The sequence below is a fragment of the Xiphophorus hellerii genome, chromosome 21, assembly GCF_003331165.1.
Source record: "Xiphophorus hellerii strain 12219 chromosome 21, Xiphophorus_hellerii-4.1, whole genome shotgun sequence".
Lineage (NCBI taxonomy): Eukaryota > Metazoa > Chordata > Actinopteri > Cyprinodontiformes > Poeciliidae > Xiphophorus > Xiphophorus hellerii.
The window spans coordinates 7,279,682-7,306,667 of NC_045692.1; the positions used below are offsets into that span (position 1 = coordinate 7,279,682).

Here is a 26,986-nt window from a genome sequence, read left to right on the forward strand (position 1 = left end):
AGGCTTTTAACACATTTTCACATGGTGCATGTGTTATCTTCTCTGGCATCCAGTGGAGAATATAAATTGTTGCTATTAAGTACTGCTTAACATATCCCACGTCCATCACAAGTTCAGCTACATTCTAGGCCTCCAACAAGTCAAAAGACACTTCAATTCAATTGAATGGTTGTGTCTTTATCATGTCATACCAGCTGCTCCGTCAAGCGGGTCAAACGTCCCAGAACACCAAACAGTGGCTTTTACTTGGAAATGCAGATTGAGAAGGAAGAAAACAAAATTACCTCGCTTGGTCCGCTCGTGGCAACAGGTGACTGAGTCTGAGTACCATCTAGAGTTCCGTAGTCAATGTCTGTATAGTAATCTCCCTCTACATTGTTTAGCTGAGTCATGTTGGAAGAAAAGGAAAGAAGAATCTGGGTTAAAACAAGGCTCATACCAGAGGTCGGTCGAGGGAGGGTCCTCTCGAGTTCACTACACACTAGGCTACGTCTACAGAGGAGAGGTTAGGGGAACTCTACATCCGCCATCATAGATTCTCCCTTCGTTGTTCAGGGCAAATCTTGATCGGATTCGGCTCTTTCTCCCGGGAGACAAACGTTTACCCTAGAACTGCCTCTGGGTCGCGCCGGTGCTGTGGCCTGGTAGCCCCACGTCATCTTCTTGTTGTGGAAAAACGTTTTAGCCGGGGATTTATTGCCGGTCGACTTTAAGGGCTTATGCTTAGTTTTACTGGGGGACTTTTTGGCCGTCTTCTTTTTCGTGGAGACACTACGTTTGATTCTCTGTAAGAGCTGATGGCGACAAAGACAAATCAAGACAAAACAAACATATAACAGCAACAGCAGTCCTCTCAACTCGTGCACAGGCATATTATGAGTCCGTGAAAAATTTGCGCATCGGCCGAACCTGTCCAAAAATCAAAGGGAGGGACGATTAACTGACACAAAAGATTTATATAAAGTACGCACAGTAGATCTAAAACAGTGCACACCCCTCTTTAAATGCTAGGCGGAACATAAAAGATCATGCTACGCCACTTTAAAAACTTTTCCAGCTTTATTAGAAAATATATTATGTATAATTAAACTGAAAGAGAGAGAGAACGGTTAACGTAAATCTGTAAAGTGTTGACGAATTGAAAAACAATCCATGCATGTATAAATGTGAGGATGTAAAGACGAAGCATGTCTTGCTTGTTATCCGCTCTTGTTCTGAATAATGTGTAGACGGAATTCACAGTGTTCTGCTGCATCAGGATTGGGAACGCGTTTTGCTTTTGTTCATATTTATTAAACTGAAGCATGCTAAAGCCGCATCATAGCTGCGTCACTGCTGTGATATTTGCAGTTGCATCTGTGTATGCTGCAGGGTTAAATGCAACGAAAGGAAATGACTATGTTTTTTTTCCACATTCACACATTTCAAGAGCAAGTTGTTTTGAATACTCTTGCTTTTGGTAATACTAAATTGGATGAACCTGAAATAAACTTTTGGTGTCCTTGTAAGAATTCTCTCAAATGTTCTCCTCAGCTAAAAATGCTAAGCTATATGTAACATAGGAAGCTAAGAAAGCTAAGTTGTAGCTCAGCCTAAGCATGCAAACCAGGATTACTATGATATATACAAAGGTATCAGTCAGGAGAAGGGTCCAAAAATTATTGGTAATTAATTGGGCAAAACAGAAATGCTGGCACAAACACTGGTTGTGCTCTAGTTATGAAAATAATCTCCAGCATTCTCCGTACAATTTTTTCTCTCCCAGGCGTGAATATTTCCTTTTTAAGAAAAGTCATATCCAGAAAACATAAAAACCTGACTAAAATCTCCAAAAATGTCGTGGGAGAACATGTTATACGGCCTGCTGAAGCCAAACATGAACAACATCGTTTGTTTTTTTTTAAGATGGATAAAATTGTGAACGGATCCAAACACCAGTCACTTTTTACCCAAAAGCACAAGGTCTCTGCTAGAATAGAGATGAAGAATGATTTAACTTTCCATCAAGACAATGACGCCAAGTCAAATCAACAAGAGCCCAATCCAGGATGCACACCAACATGGTGGAAAACTGAATCAAAAGGCCAACAAGTATCAGACTGATGGTTTGCACACTTATGGAGCTAGGTTGTCAAATGCTACTTTAAATATAGATATAGCTTAGATTTAGACAACCATAAGATTTGAAAACCTGTCTCTTTATTTTGCCACCATGACTTCATTGTTTTACTTCAGAAAGAATGCATATTGGGGGCTGGGGTGTGTGAACACTTCTTAGATCTACTGCGTCTTCAAAACTGTTTGAAGTAGCAAGCAGCCTCTGTGAAACATGTAACAAGCACACTTTCAGCACATCTTTGGAAATAATGTAGGTATTAGGAAGTCAAATTTGCTGCATTTTCCTAAGTTATATACAATCCAGCTGATATTCTATATTACGCTTACATTATTTTTAAGGACGTGCTGAAATGCAAAAGCACACTTGAAGCAGGTAGAATCAGCAAAGACAGTTTCAGACAGAAGGACAGACAGTGTGTGTCTGCATGTACACTCAGATTCACTCCTCCAGTTCTACACCGTCAGGAGATTATTCATATCCATGAATGTGACTCTTGTCAGTGAGACAATATAGTGGAGCGCTTACTCTGACTCTTTTTTTGTGTGTTATTTTTATGCAAAATACACAGTGTTTTTTTGTGTTTTTTTAAACACTGAGCGCACATGAAGTCACAACTCTGAGACAAGCAGAGGAACGGGGAACGACAATAAGCAAAAACAGCTTTTCTTTTCACTTTTTTTATTTACCTGTTTTTCAGAGTATTCGTCAGTCGGGACGGAGTCTGTTGGTCCTTCAGAGTATTCATAGAACTGTCTGTAATCTATATCGTCAGTAATGTACTGGAGTGGTTGAGAATGGCAGAGAAGAGATGGAAAAAAGAAGAAGAAGAAGAGTGGGCGGGTTTTAGTTTCTAGCAAAAGCATAAAAAATGTGATTTCAGCGAGAAGATGATACGGTACGCATCATCTTCAGCAGGTTACAAGTTCAAACACTTGAAGCCATTAAAGTTTTGTGTTTAGGAAAAAGTTCCAAATTACATTTTATGCATTGCGATAAAATGGAGACGTTAACAGAAAAAGCAAGTAAAGACTGTATTAATAATTATGCTAATTAACAAAACAGCACAACGTCACGATATAATACAGTTCAGATTTACAGGTAGACAACCGAAACATGAATTGGATAACTAAATAACAGCTGAAACCTGCTGTGTTGGTCTGAACCTACAAACATGAGCAGATGGAGGGTTTAAAAGGCTCATAAAAAAACTCCTCAGAACCAAAATTACCAGCTGCGTTCAAGCGATCTCGTCATGGAACTTTTCTCACTGGAAGCAGCTGCAAAACAAAAGGTGAGCCTCGTAGGAAGCAGCACGCCGTCTCAGTGACGTGTAGCTCTGAGGTATTTCTCATCCTGCGAGTCGTGACCTAGCATGGAACCGACAACCGGTGTCGATTTACGGTTTTAAAAGCTTTGGATGATTCTCCCCCACCTGTTGCTGTGTATTTCCCAGACTGAAGGATGGTTTCTACACCTTTTATTTGTTCCAAAATAAGGACAAATTTGACTGTTCGGAATGGTTCCCAAACACAAGAACCACAGATATATACGAGTCCGATTTTCATGTTTTATGTTGAGTCAACTAACTTGGTAATTGACTGATGGCTAACTGGAGTGTTTTGATTAAAATAATAGTGATGCGCTGAAAGGAAAACACATTCAGAGCAGTAATCAAGTCAAAACTTGACAAAAAACATATACATTTTGCATTTAAGAAAATAAAAAAAAACCTGTCTGCAAATATGTTCTTCCTAGAATTCCTTAAGTGGCTTAATTGTAGCTTTAAAAATTTCATACAAAGCTTTTGATATCCAATTATTAATCATTTAATCAAATAATAGACGGATTAGTGTTATCTTTTGCGGCAAATCAACAAATGTGCACTAAAGGAATGATACGTTATTGCAGTTTAGGCAATGGCATGATTAGTTTCTGACAAGAGAATTGAATTAATTATTTATATGCATTTCTAGTATAACATCAAATACGCTCAAAAGGTTAAATGAAAAATCTACAGAATGTGCCAAATTTCTTAATACAATTAATTGATTAATCATCAGAATAATCAATTATTAAAAAAATAAATAAATAAAACTTGCCAACTGCAGCTGTTCAATTTACTGTAAGAGTTAGATTAATAAGGAGCTCTGCTTGTTGGCTGACCTCTTCGTCTGGCTCCTGGGCCTGAAGCGAATCCTTGTGCGGCGTGTCACAGTCTGGGCTGTAATGGTCACAGTAGTCATATGCTGCTTTAGGATCAGCAACAATCAGGAGCTGCTGGATGTCCCCCTGCAGAAAACAGAACCATATGAGTCAGCTATTCCCCATTTCTTGCACGTATCATCTTCTTTATCGGTTTAAGTAGACAATCGACATTTTGACATTTGGATGTTTGCGTGGTTGTTTGTGCGACAGAATTCAAACTTGACCTGTTAAATGCGGACGTTTATCAACGCAGGGTGCGTTGGTAAAGTGGCACAAATGAATATCAAAAACACAATTTCTTTAGTCAGTAAGTTTATAAAAAAATATATTTAAAGTGATCAGAAACTCAGAAATCTGATTCTATTCCTCTCATTAGGTGCTAAGGGGTTAGCGAGTTGCTAACAGTTTGCACTAACAACGTCAACCTTCAGGGTGGAAGTTGTTAGGAAATGAAAAAGATGAACTGAATGTTCATTTAGGCACCAACCTTTAAAGTGAGACTCCAGCAGATAACAGAAAGGCTCAATGTATTTATTAGCAAAGTTATTGTTTTATTAATTTGAGCTATTCAACTCTGCCCTGGAAAATGATGGATTTGGAAATAATGGGAGCATTTTGAAAATATCTCACTTAAGGAGCTAAATTCCCTGTATAAAACACACCGATGCTGCTTTTAAAAAATGCTAGCAGTGGTAATTGCTGGCGGAAGATGCTAAACACTTTGTATTTGCTTTAAAATAATGACTGACTACTCTCACACAGTGTGAAGTTGCATCAGCTCCTAATATGAAGGCGAATGAACGGTTTGGAAAAATGTGAAACACTGAGGCTGCTGTTTTAGAAACAGTAGCAGTGCTAACTGCTAGCAGAAGATCCTAGCGGGATCTTAAAAACCTAAATTCACAAACTCTTGGAAATTTGTTCTAAAATAATAAACACATTCACTCAGTGGTGGGGAAAGCTAGAATCAAACTTACAATATTTCAATTATTTTTAATTCATAATATCTCCATTTCTAAAGAAATAACTTCATAAATGTACTGTCAAGTAAAACCTTTACAAAACTAGAAACTGAATATTAAACACATTAACATAACAGTAATACATCCTATTACTGTGTTTAATTAAAAGCCTGCATTTTAGCATTTTTGCATCTGCACTTTGTGCAAATGTGCACAAATTTCCCAAGAAATTGATAATGGCAATATGATATGACTTATGTAATCATATTTTATATTTCACAACTGCACAACACTGTTTACTGTTTATGGACGCTATTTCAGAACAGCGTCCATATTCTTTATTACTAAAACGTTGCACCATTATGCATGACACCACTCGAGCAAAGTGTGGCTTTGTTACTTCAGCCAAAGTACACAGCTCCTCTGTCAGACAGTAAACACAGTAGTGAACGCATGTCAACCGTCTTTGGAGTCTGTAATTGGTTGAACCGAATTCCTGAAGGCTGGTGTTTGAGTCGTCGTTTCCTCGCAGACAGCTGATGAGGTGGAGTTACGAGCTGGTGTTTGGTTGAGGCCGCTGGCAGGTGAGAACACATACACAGCTGCTCTTGCAGAAGGACAAAATCCTGACTCGCGTTAAGCGGGAGGACGGAGAAGAGTATCTGGATGAAACACATGAGAAACGAAGCAGGCTGCAGCATGCCGAAACGACGTGTGAACGTGTGTGTATATGTATGAGTGTGTATATCCTCTCTTTGTACAGGAGAAAAATATTTTATGGATGTCTACTATGCACTTTAGCGTAACAACCAAGTTACTTAGGCATGTTCCAAGAGAAAATAGGCAGTATTCCCTAAAACTTTCTCTGTGAACATATCCATAAACATCTTTACTTTGACAGCCCAAAGACTCCACCCAGAATGATCAACCTATGTACAGTTTGTTCTAACATGAGTTTTGAAAGAGTTCCCCTTCTAGATCAAAACATCTTACATGTTATGGCAGCGTCAAGGTCCGAATCAAGACATATTACAAAACTTAAATAAATTTGTGTAATTAATAATTACACAATGATGATATACAGTGACTTACACAAGCATTCAAAACCTCTTGTCCTGTTACAGCCTCAAACAGCTCTGGTCTTCTCTTGGATTATACATAATAATCCTACACAAATTAATGGACAACCATGAAGTGCAAGAGAAATAATAAATACATTTCTGGTGTATTTCTTTAATCAAAACATATCTAAAAAGTTTACTCTGAACACCTAATTAGCATAACAAGTGCCAATACAAACATATCTTACTGATCCATCGCCCTCTAAGGGAAAGAGGCCAACTGCAATCTGACTTTGACATCCCCCTAAATTTAAAAGTCATGCAAGTGGAGTATTAATCTGAGACCCGGTATTAATGGAATAATGGATGTAGCAAAAGATGGAGCAATCCTGGTCGAAAACCTGTCAGAGACTGCAAAAGGCTTGAGACGCTTTTGAGCAGGACAACAACCCCAATCATAAAGCCAGAATATGAATGGTATAAATCAAAGCATATGTGCTAGAACGGCCCAACTGACTATGATTCTATGACGAGAAAATGCTGTTAACAGGCCTCAAGCCAAAAAGAAAAGATCAAGACTCACTTTGAGCGAGCTTATCCCGCATACGTCCAACATGAGTGCTTGAACCCTGAAAAGAGTCGACTTTAACTAGGACACATCTGAGAGCCACACGTTTGCGCCGGTGGACAAAGTGGACAAAGTCCGTAATCAGATGATTACATCTCTGAAGCTTCTCGGTTTCACTGGACAACATTGAACAACAGAAATGAAAAATGATCATGAAGGAGTCAAAACAAAGGTTTATAAACTGTGCCGTACGTGTTCATGATGCATAAAAATAAAACTAATAGTTTCTCTTCCACAAAATAAGACTGACGGGTTAATAAAACACTCACTGCCACACCTGCCAAGATTGTCACAACAACTTAGGACGCATAGTTAATGAGAATCATCTCACAAAGCCACAAAGACTAAAGAGGGAAAAAACCCCAGTAAATTCATGAAAGGAACATTAACAAGTACACAGAAACCAGAAAAGAGATTAAAACCAAGCAGCTGAAATGGTAAAAGATGTTTTGTGAAGGAAGACACCTGGGGTTCATTACACTGAGATTGTCGGTCTATCGTTTTATTGTGGGTTGCTGAAAAAAGAAGCCTCACCTCACTTCAAAAATACTCCTCACCAGAAAACAGCGCTGTGCAGGCGAGCGAGCCTTAATGGCTCTACTGACAGGGGTCAGTGAAAAGACGGGGTGAAAATGAGGAGCAACTTTAAAGTAGACAATGGAGACTCTTAAAACTGTTGGACAAATCTGCGTCACTTTATAAATGTGCTTAATTATTAAATATCTTATTTAATGAAAACACCCCATTTACAAAATTGTGGCTTTTTTTTTTTTTTACGTTTTGCATGTGTTCTGCTGTACTTTTTTTTAACGCGCATTTGTAATGGAATCGCAGCTTACGGTACGCAACAAAGGTCAAAGGTTGCAGCTGTGCAAGTGTGGAAATGTTGGATTACTCCACAAAAGGAGTAATCCACAAACCAGCAGTACATCTCCGCTAAATTCCTCCTGCATGTTGTAGCCGTAGAGCGGAGATTAACTGGTTAAATCAAAGCCACACACTAATCAGCATGGCTCCAAAAAGCCACAGCCACTTATAATCAGACACGTCCATGCGGTCTCCACATCAACGAGGAAGGCCATGAAAACCAACAAACCAAGAGAAGACAAAACAGTGCCTACACCATGCTGTTCTTTCGTGTAATTATAGCCCTTGAACTTGTTTTGACATTTTGACAAAATTGCCATAGAAATCAATGTGTTTCAGTGGGATTTTTATGGGACAGACCAACATGAAGCAGCACATGATCGCAAAGTGGAAGGGGGGGAAAAAATGCATGGTTTTTCGAAATGTAAAATAAAAATTGGAAAAACCTGCAGCTGCAAATCCTTTGGTTTATGTCTAGAGACTAAAATGTTTGTCTATGCCTTTTTGTAAAAAAAAAAAAAAAAGCTCAAGAACAGTTGGACTGGACAGACGGGTCACGTGAACGGCACTTTAAGAGTCTTGCCAAGTAGTCAAAATTGAAATTGGATCTGGTCTTTGATTGGGCTAATCTGTAACAGATGAATATGCTTTTACCTAACTGCATCCTTATAGAACTAAATGTGTATTTAGGGATGTAATGATCTAAAAATTTGGGCTGATATTGATATCCGATGTTAATTACAAATGCACTGATCCGGAATTATTAGCTGTATCAGTCCCAGGGTTGAAAAAAGTTCTGGATTGGGTATCGGTGACAATGTGCCAGAATCATAAGGGCGGATCTAGTCATCCTAAGCTTTGTGCTTTAAACAACATCATGCTGTGTTGTTTATTCCATGTTGGCTCTTATACTCCTAATTCCAACTATCTACAAATTAAGATTGTGTTGTTTTTACATTGTTTTTGACCAAGCTTGTGAAGCTACTGGTGTATTTCAGTGTGCTGTACTGCTGGAGAGTTAACAAACAAATTTAGAATTCAGTACATTTATATCTGCATTTATAAAAAAAGAAATGATTTAGGTCAAGTCAGCACTCTTTTTCAATATGAGATCGGTATCGGCCCAAACTAAAACTTAGAAATATGTATCGGTAACGTAAATGAAAAAAGTCGGTGCATCGCTGATATTTTTATTTCTGTTATGGCTGATAAGCAACATTTACCAATACGATATAACATGATTATATCTATTTTTCTTTTCTAAACTGGAAAAGATTAGATCACCATCAACATCGTTTCATCTAAGCACTTACACTTTTGTGTCACTGTCATTGTCAAATGACCAAACAAAGAACATTATGGCAAAATTCCTCCCCTCCACCTCCAGAAACACAAACAGCAACAAGGTGTAAATAAACTTTGGTTGTTAATATCAGACTAACTCTACTTATCTGACCGACACAATACAATATAAAAAATGACCCAAAATGGACAATAACAACGTTAATGCCAATCTGTTCCTAGTTTAATGTTGCCAAACCTTCGGCTCTCAATCTTTTAGCCTTTGTCTTTCAGAAATGGCCTCCATTGACATGTGTGAATCTTTTTATAAACTCTGACCACCTTCCCTGACAAAACGATGCTGCCATAATCAAGCTGGATGAGGTGCAATGCAGGGTTTCCCCCAGTGTATTATAAGCCTGGCGGGCCACCAGGCATTACTTGTGCCCCCACCAGGCTAAGCATTGCATATTTATATCAGTTTTTTAAAAATATTTGCATTTTATAAGACTTTATAGTTGGTCTTCAGGTGTTAATCTTCCAATCTTTCAATAACACATGATTATCAAGTGATATTTTCAAAATTTCAGTCAACTTTAAACATGTTTTAACTCAAAAACATGACAGCCCGCTGAATGAATGACTGCCTTAGCACCCAACCACCGGGCTTAGCAAGTTTTCTGGGGGAAACCTTGTAATGTATGTTTTCTATGACGTCCTGCATGTTCATTTTCGGCCTTTGGTACCTTCCTGACCGGAAAACAGCAAACTGAATTTGTCATTGCTTTCTTGCCCAAAAAGTTATGAATATATAACCAGTCAAGACACCAGAACATTTTTACAAATGCTGTCTCTTTTTGCATGCTATACAATTCTAACGGTTAATAGGGACAGGTAGACAAAACAAGCGGAAACAGATCTAAACTGAAGTGAAAAGTAGGCAATCTGCTGTCTAAAATCAACAAACATGCACACGTGGGGGGAGAAAAAACTGTCAGGAAACATCCTTCACTGCGACTACTTCAATAAGAATTCACTGATCACAAGCAGACAACTCCGAACACAAACCATAGCGCATGTATGTCGGATGTGTCTCCAGGCAACGCTGGTGGCTGAGGCTTTCAGCACAATGTACTCCTTCAGCTCAGATGACTGAAAGGCAGCAGGTAAAGGCCCAGGTATGTCTCTACATGTGAGCCCAACTCAGACAGGCCGTGTCCGCTGGGCATGAATAGACGGTCTCATGCGTTAGGCACACGGGGGAAGGCCTCAAGGTAGCAAGGGTACGGAGGGAGGAGGAGGTACGCATGGGGAGAGAGAGAGAGAGAGTGACGGGAATATTTGAGGAAATAAAGGAGGCCTGATAGCCGGAATGAAAGACCTCCATTCATCCCAGCAAGGTCCCTTCGGTGGTCACTTCCAACCTGAGACAGGTAGGGCATGAATGGATGTTTATGAAAAATGAAGCATGGATCCCAAACATACACACAAAAAACTTTACTTCCAATAAAGATGATGTTGTTGTGCTTTTAAATATTACACATATTTAGTCAAAATGATTAAATCAAGAATTGAGAAATGATTAAAAACAAAAGGAGAAATGTCATCTCCTAAAAAAAAGTACAGCTTGTAATATCTAGTCAATCAGTTCCGTTATCGCACTGAAGAGTTGTGGTTTTTCTACATTGTTAAATTATTGAATAATTTGACGTCATGTCTCAGCATAGCTTCTCTTTGAAATGCCGTAAAATGTGCACGAATACAAAGAGGTTTTGTGGATCACAGAGAAGAGCAGAAACAAAAAATAGACACAGAAAATAAAAGAAATCATCAGTTACACTTCCAGCTTCAAAGCTTTTGCCGTTCTACTGACCTAACACACTTATGGGTATAGACAATAATACATAAAAAATGAAAAATGAAAGTGCCACACACAAATATCTGAGCATACTGTATGTCACAATCCATCCATTCATCATCTATATGGGTCACCGAGGCGGTCATTGGGTGAGAGGTTGCCAGTCCGTCACAGGGCAACACAGACACACATGGGGCAAACAGGGGTGCACACACACACATACACACACCAAAAGACAATTTATAAAGACCAAATAGCCTAACAGTGATGTCAGCTGTGTTAAGAAGCCAAATTAGAACCAATGTATGCATCCCAGGCTGGGATTCGAACCCATGACTTTCTTGCTGCAAGGCAACGGTGTTACCAACTACGTCTATATGTCACAATCCTTTACTTCATTTTTAATAGTTTTCTTGCGCACGCTTTCAGTTGATGCCTTTACAGACTGAAAATGGTTGGAGTTTTTTTTTTAAATTGTGATGCATTAAATGAACAGAAAAAATGGTCTGATGTTTCAGAACCGAACCTGATGGTCACCAATCAGAGAAGGAAGGGTTGCGGGGGGGAAATGGGCTGATTCCAAACCAACTATTAAAAAAAAGCAATGTGATAAAATACGGTAAACTACAATCCAAAACCTCCAATATTTGGAATATTTACTGACTTTAAGTGCTTCGTAAGAGACAAAACCCATTAAAAAAAATCAACAAATCATAGCTTTACATTTGTGTCCGGCAAAGAAAAGTCAGAAGCAATAGCTGAGAGAACAACAATAGTCTATCAGTATGTGCGTCTCATGACAGGTGGGTGACCAAATTAATCCTAGCTGCATCAAGACATGTACAATCCTCGCAGATTATTTTGCATCTGCAACAAGTTAGACAAATGTGTAAAACGTAAGCTACATCAAAATCCATTGACCCAGTGTTGTGCGGTTACGGGGATCTTTAAATTGAAGAGAAAGAGCCTTTCGTGTTTAATTATGGAATAACTTTCTGTCTTCGAGATCGACATTAAACGTCAACTCTGTATGTTCTTTGTTCTTTTGTTTTTAATAGAAACACTTTCATATTACTTTAAATGAGAGCCAGTGTTTTGTCAATATGTGAAAGTGTCTCAGATTTGCATTTGGTGTGCAAACATGACAACATTATTGGAAACCATTTTAAAAAAAGCAAAACATTGCGATTAACACAGGATACAGATTTTAGCGGTTTTTCTGTAAGACAATATTTTTTTCATGAAAAATAGAAACGTTGTTCTAACCATAAATTGTTTTACTGAGCCTGTACTTCCTGTAATAATACTTCCTGTAATTACTGCACTTTTCAAGCAGGACTCGATCCCTAAAAAGAGCAACGATGGGTCTTCAGAGATCTGTTTTTTTTAGATGTTAAAAAAACATATATACCCATTTCATTTTTGGCCAGCAAAGTATTTTAGATAATCCTTAAAAATCAGTAAAACAAACCTTTTGTGCTGAATGAGAAAGTTTAAACAGTGTACCCCGCTTTAGCAACTGGGTAAAAAAAAGCAATGACATCACCACAGGGTTTCCCTCAGTGTATTATAAGCCTGGGAGGGTCACCAGGCTTTACTTGTGCCCCCGCCAGGCTAAGCATTGCTCATTTATTTAAGTCTTTTTAAAATGCTTGCATGTTTTAAAACTTTATAGATGGTGATCAGGTATTAATCTTTCAATAACGCATAATTATCAAGTGATATTTTAAAATTTCCTGTCAACTTTAAACATTTTGTCACTCAAAAACATGACGGGCTGCTGGATGAATCACTGCTAAGCAAGTTTTCTTGGGGAAACCTTGAATCCTTTTTTAGGATTTTCTCAAATTGAGAGAAGTTTTGACAAAATATAAATAAACAACACAAGTCTTACTCGCCAACTTGTTACCGTTTTGTATTTTTATACCAGGTCGCAAGAACAAATTAAAAAGGTTCAGGGTTCTTTAGTGCTCGTTTCTCAAAACCAACTCATTGTTGTATAGCCAGGCAGGCTTCCAAGATCCATTGGTACGATATCTCACCCACACCGGCAGGAAAAGATAAACCTAAATCATGTAGAGAATAAATTATCTCAGCAGATTTGCTAAAAGTCGAAGGAACTCACTAGAAACGCTTTGAGACAGTCCACCTCTGAAAGCTTTACCTGGAAAACATCCTCATCCAGGATCCTGGTGCCAAACACTGTAATGCCGTTGGTGCTGATGGAGCCTTGGTCACTCCTGAGCAGAGGCTTGGTGATCTTCCTCGTACAATCCACAATGATGGTGACCGTCTTCTTCTCAACACTGATGGCCACACGGCGCCACCTGATCAAAGTCAAGGGGAAGCAGAAGTTACTCAAACAGAAAAGATAAAGTTCAGCTCCATAAACCACTGTGGTAATAAGAATAATAATGCATTTAGAGAGCCCTTCTAAATCTTCAAAACAAATCTGAAAGCTACTGATTAAATGCTTGGGGTCACCGCAGTGTGTTTACAAAGTGTGGTTGACAAAGGATCCAAGAGCAAAACCCCAAAAAAGAAAACGTCTGACCAATTTTTGTGAACAAAAAATTTAACGGAAATCAAGTCAAGACAGCGAGTCAGGCCATAAGACTACTGGAGTGTCACAATCTTGGGTTTGAGTTGGTTTGAGGTTTTGTTAATTTCTGTCTTCCTTGGTTCCTTTTCTGTGATTAGATCAGCCGTGTTTCTGTTCTACTCTGGTTCAGTCCTTTCTTAGTGATTCTAGCTTATTATGTTTATGTCTTGTGTCTAGTTATTCTTTGTTACTCTAGTTTAATTATGATTCTTAAGTCTAGTTATTGTTTAACTAGACCTAAAGATTTCTTAGCACTGTCAATCATGGTCATGTGAGCTCCTCCCCATCAGTAGGGTCTGTCCTGGATGCTAATGCTAGTTAGCATAGCCACCGATGACAACGGATAAACGGTTTTCCTGCAACTGTGAGTGATTTCCCTGCCATTAACATTGCCGTTGGCTCTGATTGGTTGTTTTTGACTGGGAGCAATGTACTTCTTCAGACAGCAATAGCAGCACACGGAGGAAGTGGAGGAGCTTGACTTCTTTCATAGATTATCAGTCTCATAACTTACTGTCACAACATGAGAGTTTTAACGAATATGTAAAAAATAAAACACATTTGTTTGTAAAAGTTACGTAGTGCCGCTTTAAATCTTGGCAGGAGCCATTCTATATGAACTTTTCAGGCACTCTAACACTTCCTCCCCTAGTCTAAAACCAGGCATGTTGGCTGTGTGATAGACTGGCAGTCTGTCCAGACTGTACGCCTCCAGATCTCTGACTGGTGGGCTCGGTTCCAGCTTCCCAGCAGGGGCTGGTATTGAAACATACTGAATGAATAATTTAATTTTACATACAAAAAACATTGTGGCTCAAGAATCCTCAAGCACCAGAGTAGAAATTATTCATGAGCTCAAATGGTTGCCTAGGGTCGCATGTGAGTCCGACACCTCCGCTGCGGTTCCACCATTCGTCACTACGTTCAGGAGCTATTGCATTCCAGGCAATAGCGGACCACATTCTTGGCCCCACACTTTTGCCCCGTTTAGCACAGGATTACACTCATTAAACTCCAAACTTAATCCTCCTTCTGGGTTACTCGGCATGACAGACGTGGTGAACATTGTGGAAAGTGTGTGTCAAGATCCAGGAAGGCCTTTTTCCTGACAGAACAGGAGGTGCAGTCAAAACACTCTCCTAAGGCCAAGGATGAGACCCTTGCCATGCCATGGTTTAGGATGAGAACTTAGAAAGCTTAGATTCCAAAAAGTAGCATTTCTGATCTGATAGTCATTCATTCATTTGGTAAACCATGCAGACACATTCCAGGGCAGGCAATGGAGCTTAGGGAGAAATAAACGTGCAATACCCTGTAAGCTCAACACTGCTGCACAAAGGATTACTTGTCACCTATACAGCAGGCAAACAAATGCTGACTTAAAGGAACAGTTCAGGACTTCTTAAAGGGGTGTTCTATTAAAAGGTAAGCAGATAAAATTTTACCTGCAGTTGGTAACTCTTAATTTTAGTATACATCCAGATAAGTTGGACCTGAAGATTGAAACTAACTGTTCGCATAACAGAGACCAACGCATCATAGGTTCATGCTAACTAGCATGACCCTTTAGCATTTGCACACTCTAAAGAAAGGTTCGGAGGCAGTGCACCACCAATGATCTTCATGTGTGAAACATTTACTAATAATGCCATATTAAAAATGTGTAAAAATCAATAAAATGTTGCTAAAATATACCGGTTTACATTTGTATTATATTGTTATGTTGCCCGTTTCACACAAGAACATCAGTGGGGCTGCACTGCTTCTAACCTACAATTTTCTGTGTAAATAATCCTCAACTTCTGTGTAAATAAACACCCAACGCAAATGTGTCAACAGTGTAAAGGTTCATTAAATAGTGTTAGCCGCAATCACCTTTTTGGATGTAGTTTTTTTAGGACCGTAGATTTTGATCAAGGCCCTCCTCAGACTAGCATTAGCATCTGAGACAAATGATACTGGTTCATAAAACAGTGCTATCTGTAATCACTGAGGTATCTGGGGGGTTTAGAGTAATTTTAAGGGTGTAGATTTTGGTCTGGGCCTCTCTCAGATTAACTGTTAGCATTAGCATCTGAGACCAATTATTCTGAATTTGAGCTAAATGAGAATGAACAGTTAACTCCTCTTAGTAAGTTATGAACTGCTCGTCTGCTTCCTCAGTTCAAAAATACCAAAGTATTACTTGACGGTGTCCACAAATACAGAAGAGATCAGTACAGCAACGTCTTATATGAAACAATAAATATTGCAAATCAGTATTTTGCAAATCGTTTATGTAGAATTTTGAGATGATAAAAACTGATTTGATCAATTTTATCTCTGTTAATGTGAAAATTAACTTTACATAGAGATTTTAAAAGAGTAATGTATTTTTCTCTTTGTCAGAATATTTGCTGTGTCTATTATTTCTCAGCACACAAGACTCCACAGGAACTGCAGACAATACACAGTCTGAGTCACTGAGGATCTAGTCTTGGACTGCCTCCAAAACAAGAATTGGTAAAATCCTCTGCTGAGGACATGATTTCATAGACAGAAATTCATAAACGTTGTATAATTTACTAAAAAAAAACGAGCTGAAAAGAACAACATTTCCAAGGCTTTTAAATAACATTTTAACACTTTAGATTATAATAGCAATAGACATGAACACAGATTTTAAAAACCAAAAAAAAAAAGACAGAATGGGCTAATAGTTCTATTTGTAGTTTTACGATTCCCAAAAGGTCCAGTGTGCTAAGTCATTTCATCCTGCACCTGTATGTGGGCCTTTTTTCAGCTTCAAAGATCTGAGTGACAACTCAGCTGGGAGTGGATAATCAGGTTTTCTCCCAAGAGTTAGAAGAACTGTTTCTGGTTTGGGTAAGGTAATCTAAGGGGGCAGAAAGGAACTGTAGAGCTTCTTCTATCCCCTCCTTGCTTCCCCCGCTCTAAAATAACAGAGGCAGGGAGTTCATGGATGAGGTCAGTTTGCCCATAACAGCACTGCTGAGGCTCAGTAATCCAACGTCTTCTTGTCTCTGACTTGTTTTGTACCCACAGAACACAGACGAGACAGATATTAAAGTCATGACAACTGCAACTGGATTGGCTTCCTGCTTTAAATAAAGACTTACTGTAAATCTAAAAAAAAAAAAAGAAGTACAAACACTATGATAAATTTATTACGAATGAATGTGGATTTTTGTCATTGTAAGCACTTTTCAGCTTTTGCCAGAATGTGAATCGTTTTCATGTAGAGAACTACAAGAACTACAGATATGCCAGTTTGAGCTTTATCTAATTTATTTGAGAAATCCCTCCTTATTTTGAAATAAGGAAGTAGCAGTGCTTGAGTTTCCCTGTTGTGTCAACAATGTCAATTCATGAAGATTTCTCATCAGGCAAGCTAGCTCCTATAGCATTAAAAAGCCTCAAAACTCCAATTGTTTATGTAGGAAAATCTTCAGAGCAAAACAAGGCAGTGAAAAATGCTAACTTTTGCCCGCTAACGATGCTAACATAGCTTTTCGGCTGTAATGTATTGGATTAACTTTAAAAATAGCTATACTGATCAAACCGATGGTGCTTAATTGTAAACTGAACTGTTTGTAAAAACAAAAAGGGCATTGCTGATGCATTTGTGAGCATTAGAACCAACTTGGAGCAGAAGCACTGCAATGTTTGAACTGGTCTTATGAGAGATTCATTGAAACACCCTTCACAATTTGTAAAAAATAAATGAATAAATACAAAAGTTAAGTCTTAGTTTAACCAAAAATACTGCAATGATCATGTCTTGTCTTGCCTTTGTGAGATGTAGCATGAAAACACATTTATGATCAAATGAGTAATGCATCAAAGGAAGAAATAACTGAAGAACATCTGTAAAACATCTGGAGCCATGGTCATTCTGAAGCAGCCGTAAAAAACAGCATTGAAACATAAATGTTATTTCTTGCGCTGTTTCCCGTGCAAAATCTCAGACCCCTCAATTGGCTCGAGTTGATGTTATGCAAATTTCTCTGTACGACTGTCATCCGTAAGTCCAGACCAATCTTTCTGAGCATAAACATAATCGAATAAAGAAAATGTACTTACTTTCCATTAGAAAGGTTGAGAGAGGTGAACAGGGGGTAGTCCTCCGGGGCTGGCTTGCCGGTTTGATCCTCATACAGGAAAGCAGGTGAGCGTCCCACCTCTACACCCAGCTGCTGAACTCCTTGCTCATTGTAAATGGACAGCAAGAAGGACTGGAGGCCAGACTCGGGGCGCACGGTGGTCAGGATGGAGAAATCCTCAGGAAAAACGCCGCCTGGATGAAAAACAGAAGGATGGAACAGGCAGGTGAAGTTTTTACAGGAGCTTGTTGGGTAACTGCAACCAACTAAGGTAGTTCAAGTTTTATGATGATTTATATGAAAGTTTTGTACCTTGTGGTCGGATTTCTACTAAACAGTAAACAGTGAGTAACTATGCTTTCATCAGACTGCACACCAACATATCCAAAACGAACTAGTAACAAAGCGGTTCATCTTACCAGGGAATAACTGTGAGGTGGGGGCGCTGATCTGGATCTGCCTGGCGATTCTGTAGGCTGAGTCTGACTTTGATGCTCTTCGGTTTGCACAAAATCCCGTTACTTTTGTCACTCCTTCGGGGTAATTTTGAAATCCTAACGCTTTTAAGACGTCCACTGGCTCTGCTGTTCAAAAAGACAATGGAACATCAGTTCATTGTACTCGAGACTTTCTGATTTCATTAGACTGTATAAATAAAATGAACAATTTTCACTTCAAGTTCTCATTTTTTGCCACAAGAGACAACATACAACATTTACAACATACCAAACCTACAGGTTCAAACAACAGTGGAGGAAAGATGTTGAAAACACGTTGGTTAGCATGAGTGAGCATTTTTTAGGTCGGAATATGAAGAGTTGTTTTTTATGTATATAGTGAAGGTAATATGTTTTTGTCTGAGCCAGTCATGGATCAGTTTGTCTCTGTGCCGATTCATACCCCGATTCTGTGACTATGCGTTACTTTTTTTTGTCATGCTCTACTTCCACTTTGTACCTGTAAACAAACCACACATCTAGATAGCCATTGCAGTTTACTTTTCTTGGTAAATTAGTATTTTCTGTCAATTAACAACAGCTATGAAAGTTTTCAAATAAAATAGGCGTTTTCTTTTTCTGAATAGTTTAGATTCAGTTCAATTTCTGTTGACTGTTGTTCTAATCATTGTTCAGACCAAGACGACTAATATGCCTTGTGACAGAATATGACCTTGTGGTTGGTACCTGACACAGTTCATAGAACAAAAAGGCCGGATACAATCAACCCAAATGTCAAAAGTGAATAATGGATAAAAGAGTGAACTGACCATTTTTATTTCTTTACTAGAAAACAAATTTTAAATGGCATGAAGACTATTAATAATAACATTATCTTGCCAAGTGAAAATTTGAATAGCATCCTGATAAAGTGTTGAGGCAAATCACTCATACATATCTAAACAGCTGTGCTAGGAAGTGCTGCAGGGACCCGGTTTTACAGGCTCCCTAGATGGGAAATAACTGAGCATACCAACCACCATAATGAACAAAGTAGCAACAGAGTTGGAATTGTATCACACCTGGGTAGGTTTACTTTGATAAGGCTCTTCAGTCTGGTGCACTTCACATAAAGAAGCCTCTGTGTGTTCCCACAAAATCCCCTAGGAAGCATCATCATCATTCTTCTTCCTGTCAGAATAACCTCTCAGTATAACGCGTTAGCTTGAAGACAAGCTAAAGCACTGACTCGGTGTGACGAGGCCCATTACTGTCTGGGAAATAGCTGAGCCAAACAAACTAAAACAACACTTGCTGCAGGTTTCACTTCCATGACTTGGAACTATACAACAACCTGATCAGACTTGACGTAAAACGTCATAAGAAGGTAGAATGATGCTGATAATTTTAATGTGTGTCAGTGGATGGTCTCAATCACTTTAATTCATACTAGCAAACGTTTGTTGGCTGCTTAAGCTATTATTAGCCTGTTAAGCTTACTGCTTAAGCCAATATCAGCTGTTTAAGTTCAAAATAGTGGACACATGCTAATGCTAACTAGCTTTGGTCAACAATCCACTCCGAAGCAAAACAAAAAGGCTTGCCATGTACAAAGAATAAAGCAATATTATGTAAAAAAACAAAACAGCAACAGCAAAGAAAAAGGCAGTGTTTCCTTTCTACATTAGCATTAGCAAACCTTCTCCTCCAGCTGCTATAACCAACATGGCCTCCATCTTTAAAAGCTAACAAAGTTTCTGCCTACTTCCATTGTTTTCACACCAGAATGTTTCAGAATGTCAAACAAATTTTAATATCAGAAAAAGATAAATAAATAAAATTATTTTTACAATGCAGTTTTTTAAAACATGATTAGGGTTATTTATTAAAAAAGCATTCAAGCCTACCTGGCCCTATGCAAAAACAAAAAAAAGTAATCCCCCTCTCTGTTAGTTCATAAAATAACTGTAATTACCTCAATTTTTTCCCCCTACAGCTGAGGACAGTTAGTTGAACGAATGCAGTACAAACCACTCAGAACAAATATGTCTGTCAACAAGCAACAGTATCGTGCCTCACTTCAAAGCAATTCTGAAAACTGTAAGAAAAAACCAAATGACATCTGTCCGATGACTGAAAAGGTTTACATGTCATTGTAAACAATTAGAGAGAACACTGAACAGTAGTGAACATTCCCATTAGTGGCAAACCCATCAAAAACTCATTCAGAAGTAGGCCTGTCACGATAACAAATTTTGCTGAGCGATTAATTGTCTCAAAAATGATTGCGATAAACGATAATATTGTTTGAAGACCTTTTTACACTGATTTAATGGAAATGACGTAATAATGCATGCGATTTCCTGCCAAAGATAGATACACTTTATTTTCAGAAGAACATTTAACACTGGAGCTGATAAACAAAATAAACAAAACAACTAAAGACAAAAATAAAATGGATTCTAACAAAAAATGTACTTGAATAAAAACTAAACAACATAAAGCCAAAGTGGAAATAAATACTGCCAAGAGAGTGCAGATTATGAAGTCTGTATATTATGTTGCCCTTCAGAAATTATCAGATTTAAATAGAGAAAATGGGCACATCGACTACCTGATAGGTTCTAATGATTTTCATTCAGTCAGGACTGACACTAGCCACATGCATTGCAGGTAGATTGTAGTAAAGCATTGATTAATGCCTGGTTTTAAAATTAGTTAACTGAACTTGTAGCCATTATTTTGTGCAGATTGTTGGACACCACAGGGCAGGATCGAACCCAATTGAACCATTATAACTAGGATTTCTGTCGGCTAATGTGTGGTTTCTCAGGTTTTGAAAATGGGCCGACAATCGGCCGACAGCCTTAAGATCATGTAGGGTGCGCTGGGCATCACACTAAGGAAATGAGGAAGGAAGGGTCAGTGGAGAGCACGGAGTTGAGCCTTTTTTCATTCAGTGTCAACAACAGAAAGAGAAAAAGGCGATAAAGTCGATAATTAAAATGATGTCGATAGTTTTAATTTATCGTACAATTAATTGATTTATCATTTACCACGACAGGCCTAGTCAGAAGGTCACAAAAGAACTCATAGTAAGACCTAAAGTTCTGCAGGCCTCGTCTGCTTCTGAGAAAATCTATTTTTATTATTCAATATTAAGAAACTGGGAATCTATTGGAGAGATCCAAAACTGCCGCCAACAACAAAAGGTCTGTTTCACATTTACTAAAAGACATCTTGATGCTTTTGAATAAATATTCTGTGTGCTGAAGGAAAAACAAAGTGGAACTCTTTGGAATGTGTGCATTCTGTTACATCAGGTATAACACACGCATTAAAAACTTTCTTATTTTTAAATCATTATGCTGACATTCAAAATTGGTGGTGGTGGTGTAATGATCTGGGTTTCTTTGGCTACTTCCGAACATGGACGATTTGCTGATAATTGAGGGAACCAGTAACTCTGCTCTTGAGCAAAAAATCCTGAAAGAGAACATCCAGTCATCAGTTTGTGAACTTCAGCTCAAGCGCATTCAGTTCATGTAGACGAACACATGGCGACGTACACCTCTGGGTGACAACAAGAAGCTAATTTTTGCAGAGTCCTAGTCAAAGTCCAGACTTCAACCTCACTGGGCTGATCTGGCATGACTTTAAACAGCAAGTCCAGGCCTGAAATCCCTCCATTTTAACTGAATTCTAAAAAAGTAAATATATTGTAATAAAGCAGTTGTTGCATAGGGTGACGCTGATCATTGCTAATCTCAGAGGGTAGCTAGTTTTTGACATAGTAGAGTATCCAGACCAAGTTGGCCCTATTTATCGAAATAAAACTTCTTTTTGAACTTGCTCTGCATCTCTTTCTGTACAAAAATTTGTTTGATGATCTCATATATTCAATTGTGACAATAAAAAAAGCAAAAATAGAGGACATAAAAGGCCAAACACATTACAGCACCGTATGTTTCATCGTCTGCGTTCATCGCATAACTGCATGCGACAAGAACAGACCTGCTTCAGCCAATACATCATGCACCATGCAAAACCCTGCAAGCCGATCAGCATTAGGCTGCATTTTGTCAAAGGCAGACATGACTGTAGTCTCTTAAGCCTTTTCCTCTCAGCTACTAAAAATGAGAATCACCTACATATACCCACATTGAGTTAACCTCCATGTAAGCAGATTACAGCAAGTAATCATAACATGCATTTAAGTCAAAGCAACATTACTTCCAGTCTGTTTGAATGCTGAAATATTAACAGAGGCAATAACAACTTCAGGATGAGTCAGTTAGGTCTGCCGCTATAAGCAATAAAGCAATTAACTGCATGATAAATCAAAACGAGCTCAATAATTTCCATTTGCACAATTAATCATTTTTCTCTTTCTACCAAAAACTGTTCAACAAAAGTCTCCAGTCTTCAGTCTGGTCTCAACTAGCCCTTTTTGTCTACAGAGAGTTCACAATTCATTTTATTTGTTGTTTTGCTTATTTACTTTGGATATGTAAAATGTTGCCCACTTCCATTGTTAAATATTCTTTAAAATTTAAGGTTTATTGATCTTCTAGAGAGTGTTCTTTTATTTCTATGCCATTACCATTATATTCCCTGAAAAAGGTCTCAAAACAACAATGTTATCGTTTATCGCGATAACTTCTGGGACAATTTATCGTCCAGGAAGGTTTGTTATCGTGATAGGCCTAGAACCAGCGTGTTTCTTAGAAAAATGGCGACCTCACTCTGAGTTTGTGCACAGATGCAAACAGTCCAGATGCTGCAGCTTGTCCAGCCTGCGACCCTCACACAGAGGTGTTGAGAAAACACAAGCACAGGCCAATCCATTAAGGCGGCCCAAATGAGTGTGTGCAGGCTTTGAAAGGCTGCACCTGATGAGTCGGTGTGTTTGCCCTTAGGGACAAGCAAACAGGCCGCATAACTGAAGGAAAACTCTCCAGCCTACACAGTAGGAAGGATTCAAATATTAGACTGTCTCTTCTGTCCAAGCGTATGCAGACTTGGGAGGTGTGGAACAATGGGAGGAGCAGCTTTACTTCAACTTGAGATTGGACAACACCTGCGCCGTGTTCACGGTAAAACCCCTATCTTCTTAGAGATAACACAAGGGCATTTCTCTGGGATGAAGCCAAAGAAACCCGAGATCGACAAAACCAAAACAAACAGGAAGCGCTGATGTTGTTTTTACGCCTTTACAGCAAGGTAAATCAGTAGCAAAAAAAAGAAAAGAAAAGAAAAAACGCAGGTGAAACCTTTTCACCTGCAGCTCCCTGAGACTCTAACACTGTCTTCCGTCAGAATGTCTCTCCCTTCATATATTACCCCCTACCACCCCCGCCCTCTTCCCCCAGCTCTCCCTCCTCTCCTCTGGCTTCCTTCGGCTTCCATCACGCTGCCGGCTAAAACAAGACGGCTTTATGCTGAGTGTCATACCAAGGAAATTTCACTCAGACCTACCCAGTTTTTCAAAGCATTCCTTCTCTCCACTCTCCCCTACTTAGGTTTTCCTCACATCAACTCATGCTAATGTATGCCTCCCTTTGGAAAAAAAAAACAAATAATAAAAAGAAAATCATCATTCATGTATATGGTAAAGCAAAAACCTTAGTTGTCATGGCTATAAAGAAGACAGTGATGATTTTTGTTTCAAATTCTGACCCAAGACATCTATTTCTCCTTTCTCTGGCGGACAAACAGATTGTCTCCGACCGGTAGGTCAAAGGCTATAAATCCATCGACGCTTCAGTGGACAAAGCTCTGAACTTTCCAGTTGAACATATTAAGCAAAGTCCTCTTAAAATGCAAACCTTTTTTTTTTCTTCTTTTTGTTGGAATGCACATCTGAGCTTGTGCCCCGGGGGCTGAGAAAACGTGTCTGTACACTGCTGGAGCGCCCTGCAGAAACCGCTCTGGCTGCTATAAACAGCTCTGAAGGGACTGACTGACTGAGACAGAGGAACACAGATGGGCCCTGCAGCGGCATACTTGAAAACGTATGTATGAAGAGACAGGACCTGGAGAGGAGTTAACAGGAAAGGTGAGACTATGCAAATCCGGCGTGCAGTTTCAGCAGTCATCCAGCAGGATGCGTCAGCAGCAAGCTAAATTAGATGTTACACCTAATTTAACTCGATGTTAAGTGAAACCGACTCCAATTGGTCGAGCTATTGTCGCAATTTCCTTTGAGATCCTTTAAAAGTACAATGAATTAACCAGTGGTTGCGTCATATGTTCCGCAAAATTAAACCTCAGTTGTCCATTGTCCAATGTGTGAGGCCTGAATAATCTTGAGCCATGTGACTACAGTGCCTATTATGACTGTGGGCTAGCTCTTCATGCAGGCCCTGCCCTTTGAAGGCTCTGAAATCATAGGGAAGTGCAACAAGGACCCTCATCAAATAAGCGCTCAGTACTTAGAGGGGAAGCGGTCCCACCGATCACACAACCCAGCCTTGTCCTGCAGCCTACCAAGCATCAGAGTGCAAAGCTAGAAGTTGGAGAGAGACGAGGGGTGGGGGGTGAAGGTAGGGTAGCGGGCCACACACCAGTGACTGGGCCTTTAGTGTGGACCAGGGCAGCATGGAGATAGGGTTCGTCTGCCTGACCTTGTGTAACCCCTCTGACAAATAAAAAGAATAAACCTCATCCCAGAAGTTTGGAGTTATCCCAGCGCCATGTGCCAACAGACTGCCTGCCGTGTGGGCCAACAAAAATTGCAGGTTGCATCACAGCCTTCAATTAATCACCCATCCAGTCGGGCCCATCTCCTCTTCGGGTCATGGCATTACACCCACTGAAGCATTATATGGAGCTACTGTCAATTAAAGTGAGTCTGGACTTGCAATTTCACATCCCTGCAACTCGACGGATGGGGTGACATTCTTGCCACTCCATACGGACATTATCAGGAAAGCATGGATGCTGTTAAATATCACCAGCTGATTCCAGTTCACCTGCATTCTCATCAAGCTTCTCTTCCTTTCCCAACATCAGGACGACCACACCGCTCCCCTTACTATCTTGAGCACTGTACACGCTACAAGGGATGTGGCCCCCAAATATCCCCAAAATATCCCCAAATATCCCACTTGGGGATGTTTGGCCACCCAAGTGGCCAAATATCTTATTAAGAAGCAAAGTTTTAATGCGTATGGCACCCGAAATATCAGGACCCTATCAAGTACTGCATCCAAGCAGTCCTTCACAAATACATGGAAAATGTCATCAAAATGAAAGGTCCAACAAATATCCACCCAGCTAACCGCGTCCACATCCACCCAGAGGACCGCCACTCTAAACAAAAAGGTGTCTTTGAGATGAAGTGAATCTTTAAAAAAAAAAAAGAAGAAGAAGAAGAAAAGGAGAAAGCTGCTCTGCTCCCGGGTCTTTCTAAGCGCATACCAGCGGCTTAGGATCAATTTAACAGAATGAAATGTTTCATCCTCTGGGCAGACGCTTCCATTCCTGCGTAAATATGAGTTTTTGGTTGCTTTTTTTTTTTTGGACACCGAGACAGAACACTTTAACGCACTTGTCGTCTCCGGCAGAAGAGCGCTCTGCTGTCTGCTACAGTGCAAACTTTCCGCAGGTGTCCACAATAAAACTCGCGCTACGAGGATCCAAACCTGTTCCTGTTGCGCTCAGGCAAAGTCCGACTCTGCCCCCCCACTACCCCGCTCAACCCTTTCCTCCTCATCCAGCCGGCGCTCCGTCTCAGCCCCGCTCACACTTCATTACACTTCGCCTCTCGTTGTTCCTTACCTGCTCTGACACAAGCAGCCTGCAGAAGCAGTGTTAAAGTGACGAATGCAGTTCTAGTGGAATCCATAAGCCAACGTTTCGTTTTCCACCTTGTGGACCACCTTTGCATCTCCATGTTCGGGGTCCCACAAAGTGAGCGCGACTTCAGGTGACCTTTTTGTCCCTCTTTTTTTTTTTTTTTTTTCCCGGCGTCCCTTCCACGATCCCGAATGAAAAATGGAAACTGTCCTACAGAGGAGCCATATGTGTGTGTGTAGGGGGGGAAGTTGAGGGGAGGAGGGGGGAGTTGAGCCTCTTCTCTCCACCACAAAGAGGGGCCAGATCCTCTTTCCCGGCGCCCAGCCTTCACAGTGAAGGTATCAGGGCTTTAACAAAAAAACGCACACCAAGCGCAGCCGCTCCACTTCGTGCGTCCCCCAGGACAGGGAGGGTTGGACAAGCTCCGCAAACCAGTGCAACGTTTACAGGGGGACTGACAAGTCGACCAGCCCCCGATTAACAAATCACGGGGCTGGAGGTTCTCCTCCGGGTCCACCCATTAGCTCCGTAATGCGCCCCCAGTAGTCTTATCCGAGTGCGTGTGCAATAAAAAGTGGCAAAGTCCATAAAACAAAAAAACAAACAAACAGACAAAGTGTTGAAGGATTTCATTAAACATATATGGCACAGACTGATGCATTTATCAGTTTCTGCCCTACATTATTGTTTATGGACTGCATAAATCACTCTTTAAATCAGTTTGTATACATTACGAAAAATCCGTGTCACTCATAATGACTTCCACCTAATTATTACTATGAGAATTGTTAATTTATTTATTTTTTATCAGCTCCTTCCAGGATTAATAAAACTTAAAACAAACTTGCCATTAAGCCCCCGTTTCTGTATGAAAGGTCAGAACAAATATAGTTTGCTCAAGTTGGCTGAACAGATTTATTTATTTGTTTATTTATTTCTTGCCAAAAATAAAATAAAATCCTCCAAGTGGAATTGGAATAAAACAAAAACTGAAAAAAAAAAAAAGCACAAAAGCACTTCACGGCCATTGTTAAGCATGGTAGAGGATCTGTAATGCTGCGGG

General features: G+C 39.6%; 1 protein-coding gene across 6 annotated transcripts in view; it reads right to left on the reverse strand.

The window, feature by feature from the left end:
- col11a1a (collagen, type XI, alpha 1a) overlaps positions 1-26,342 on the reverse strand; it is a 98,472-nt gene extending 72,130 nt beyond the window's left edge. Inside the window, exons 1-7 of one of the 6 annotated variants that reach the window (XM_032551616.1) lie at positions 25,906-26,342; positions 18,106-18,267; positions 17,667-17,880; positions 13,146-13,308; positions 4,283-4,408; positions 2,806-2,898; positions 285-383 (exon numbers count right to left, since the gene is read on the reverse strand). In XM_032551616.1, the coding sequence (XP_032407507.1) occupies positions 285-383; positions 2,806-2,898; positions 4,283-4,408; positions 13,146-13,308; positions 17,667-17,880; positions 18,106-18,267; positions 25,906-26,020 (972 nt within the window). In that variant the 5' untranslated portion in view covers positions 26,021-26,342. Of the gene's footprint in view, positions 1-284; positions 384-605; positions 795-2,805; positions 2,899-4,282; positions 4,409-13,145; positions 13,309-17,666; positions 17,881-18,105; positions 18,271-25,905 lie in introns of all 6 variants that reach the window. The other 5 variants (XM_032551615.1, XM_032551618.1, XM_032551617.1 and 2 more) reach the window with 5 other exon arrangements.
- Positions 26,343-26,986: the final 644 nt, after the last annotated feature.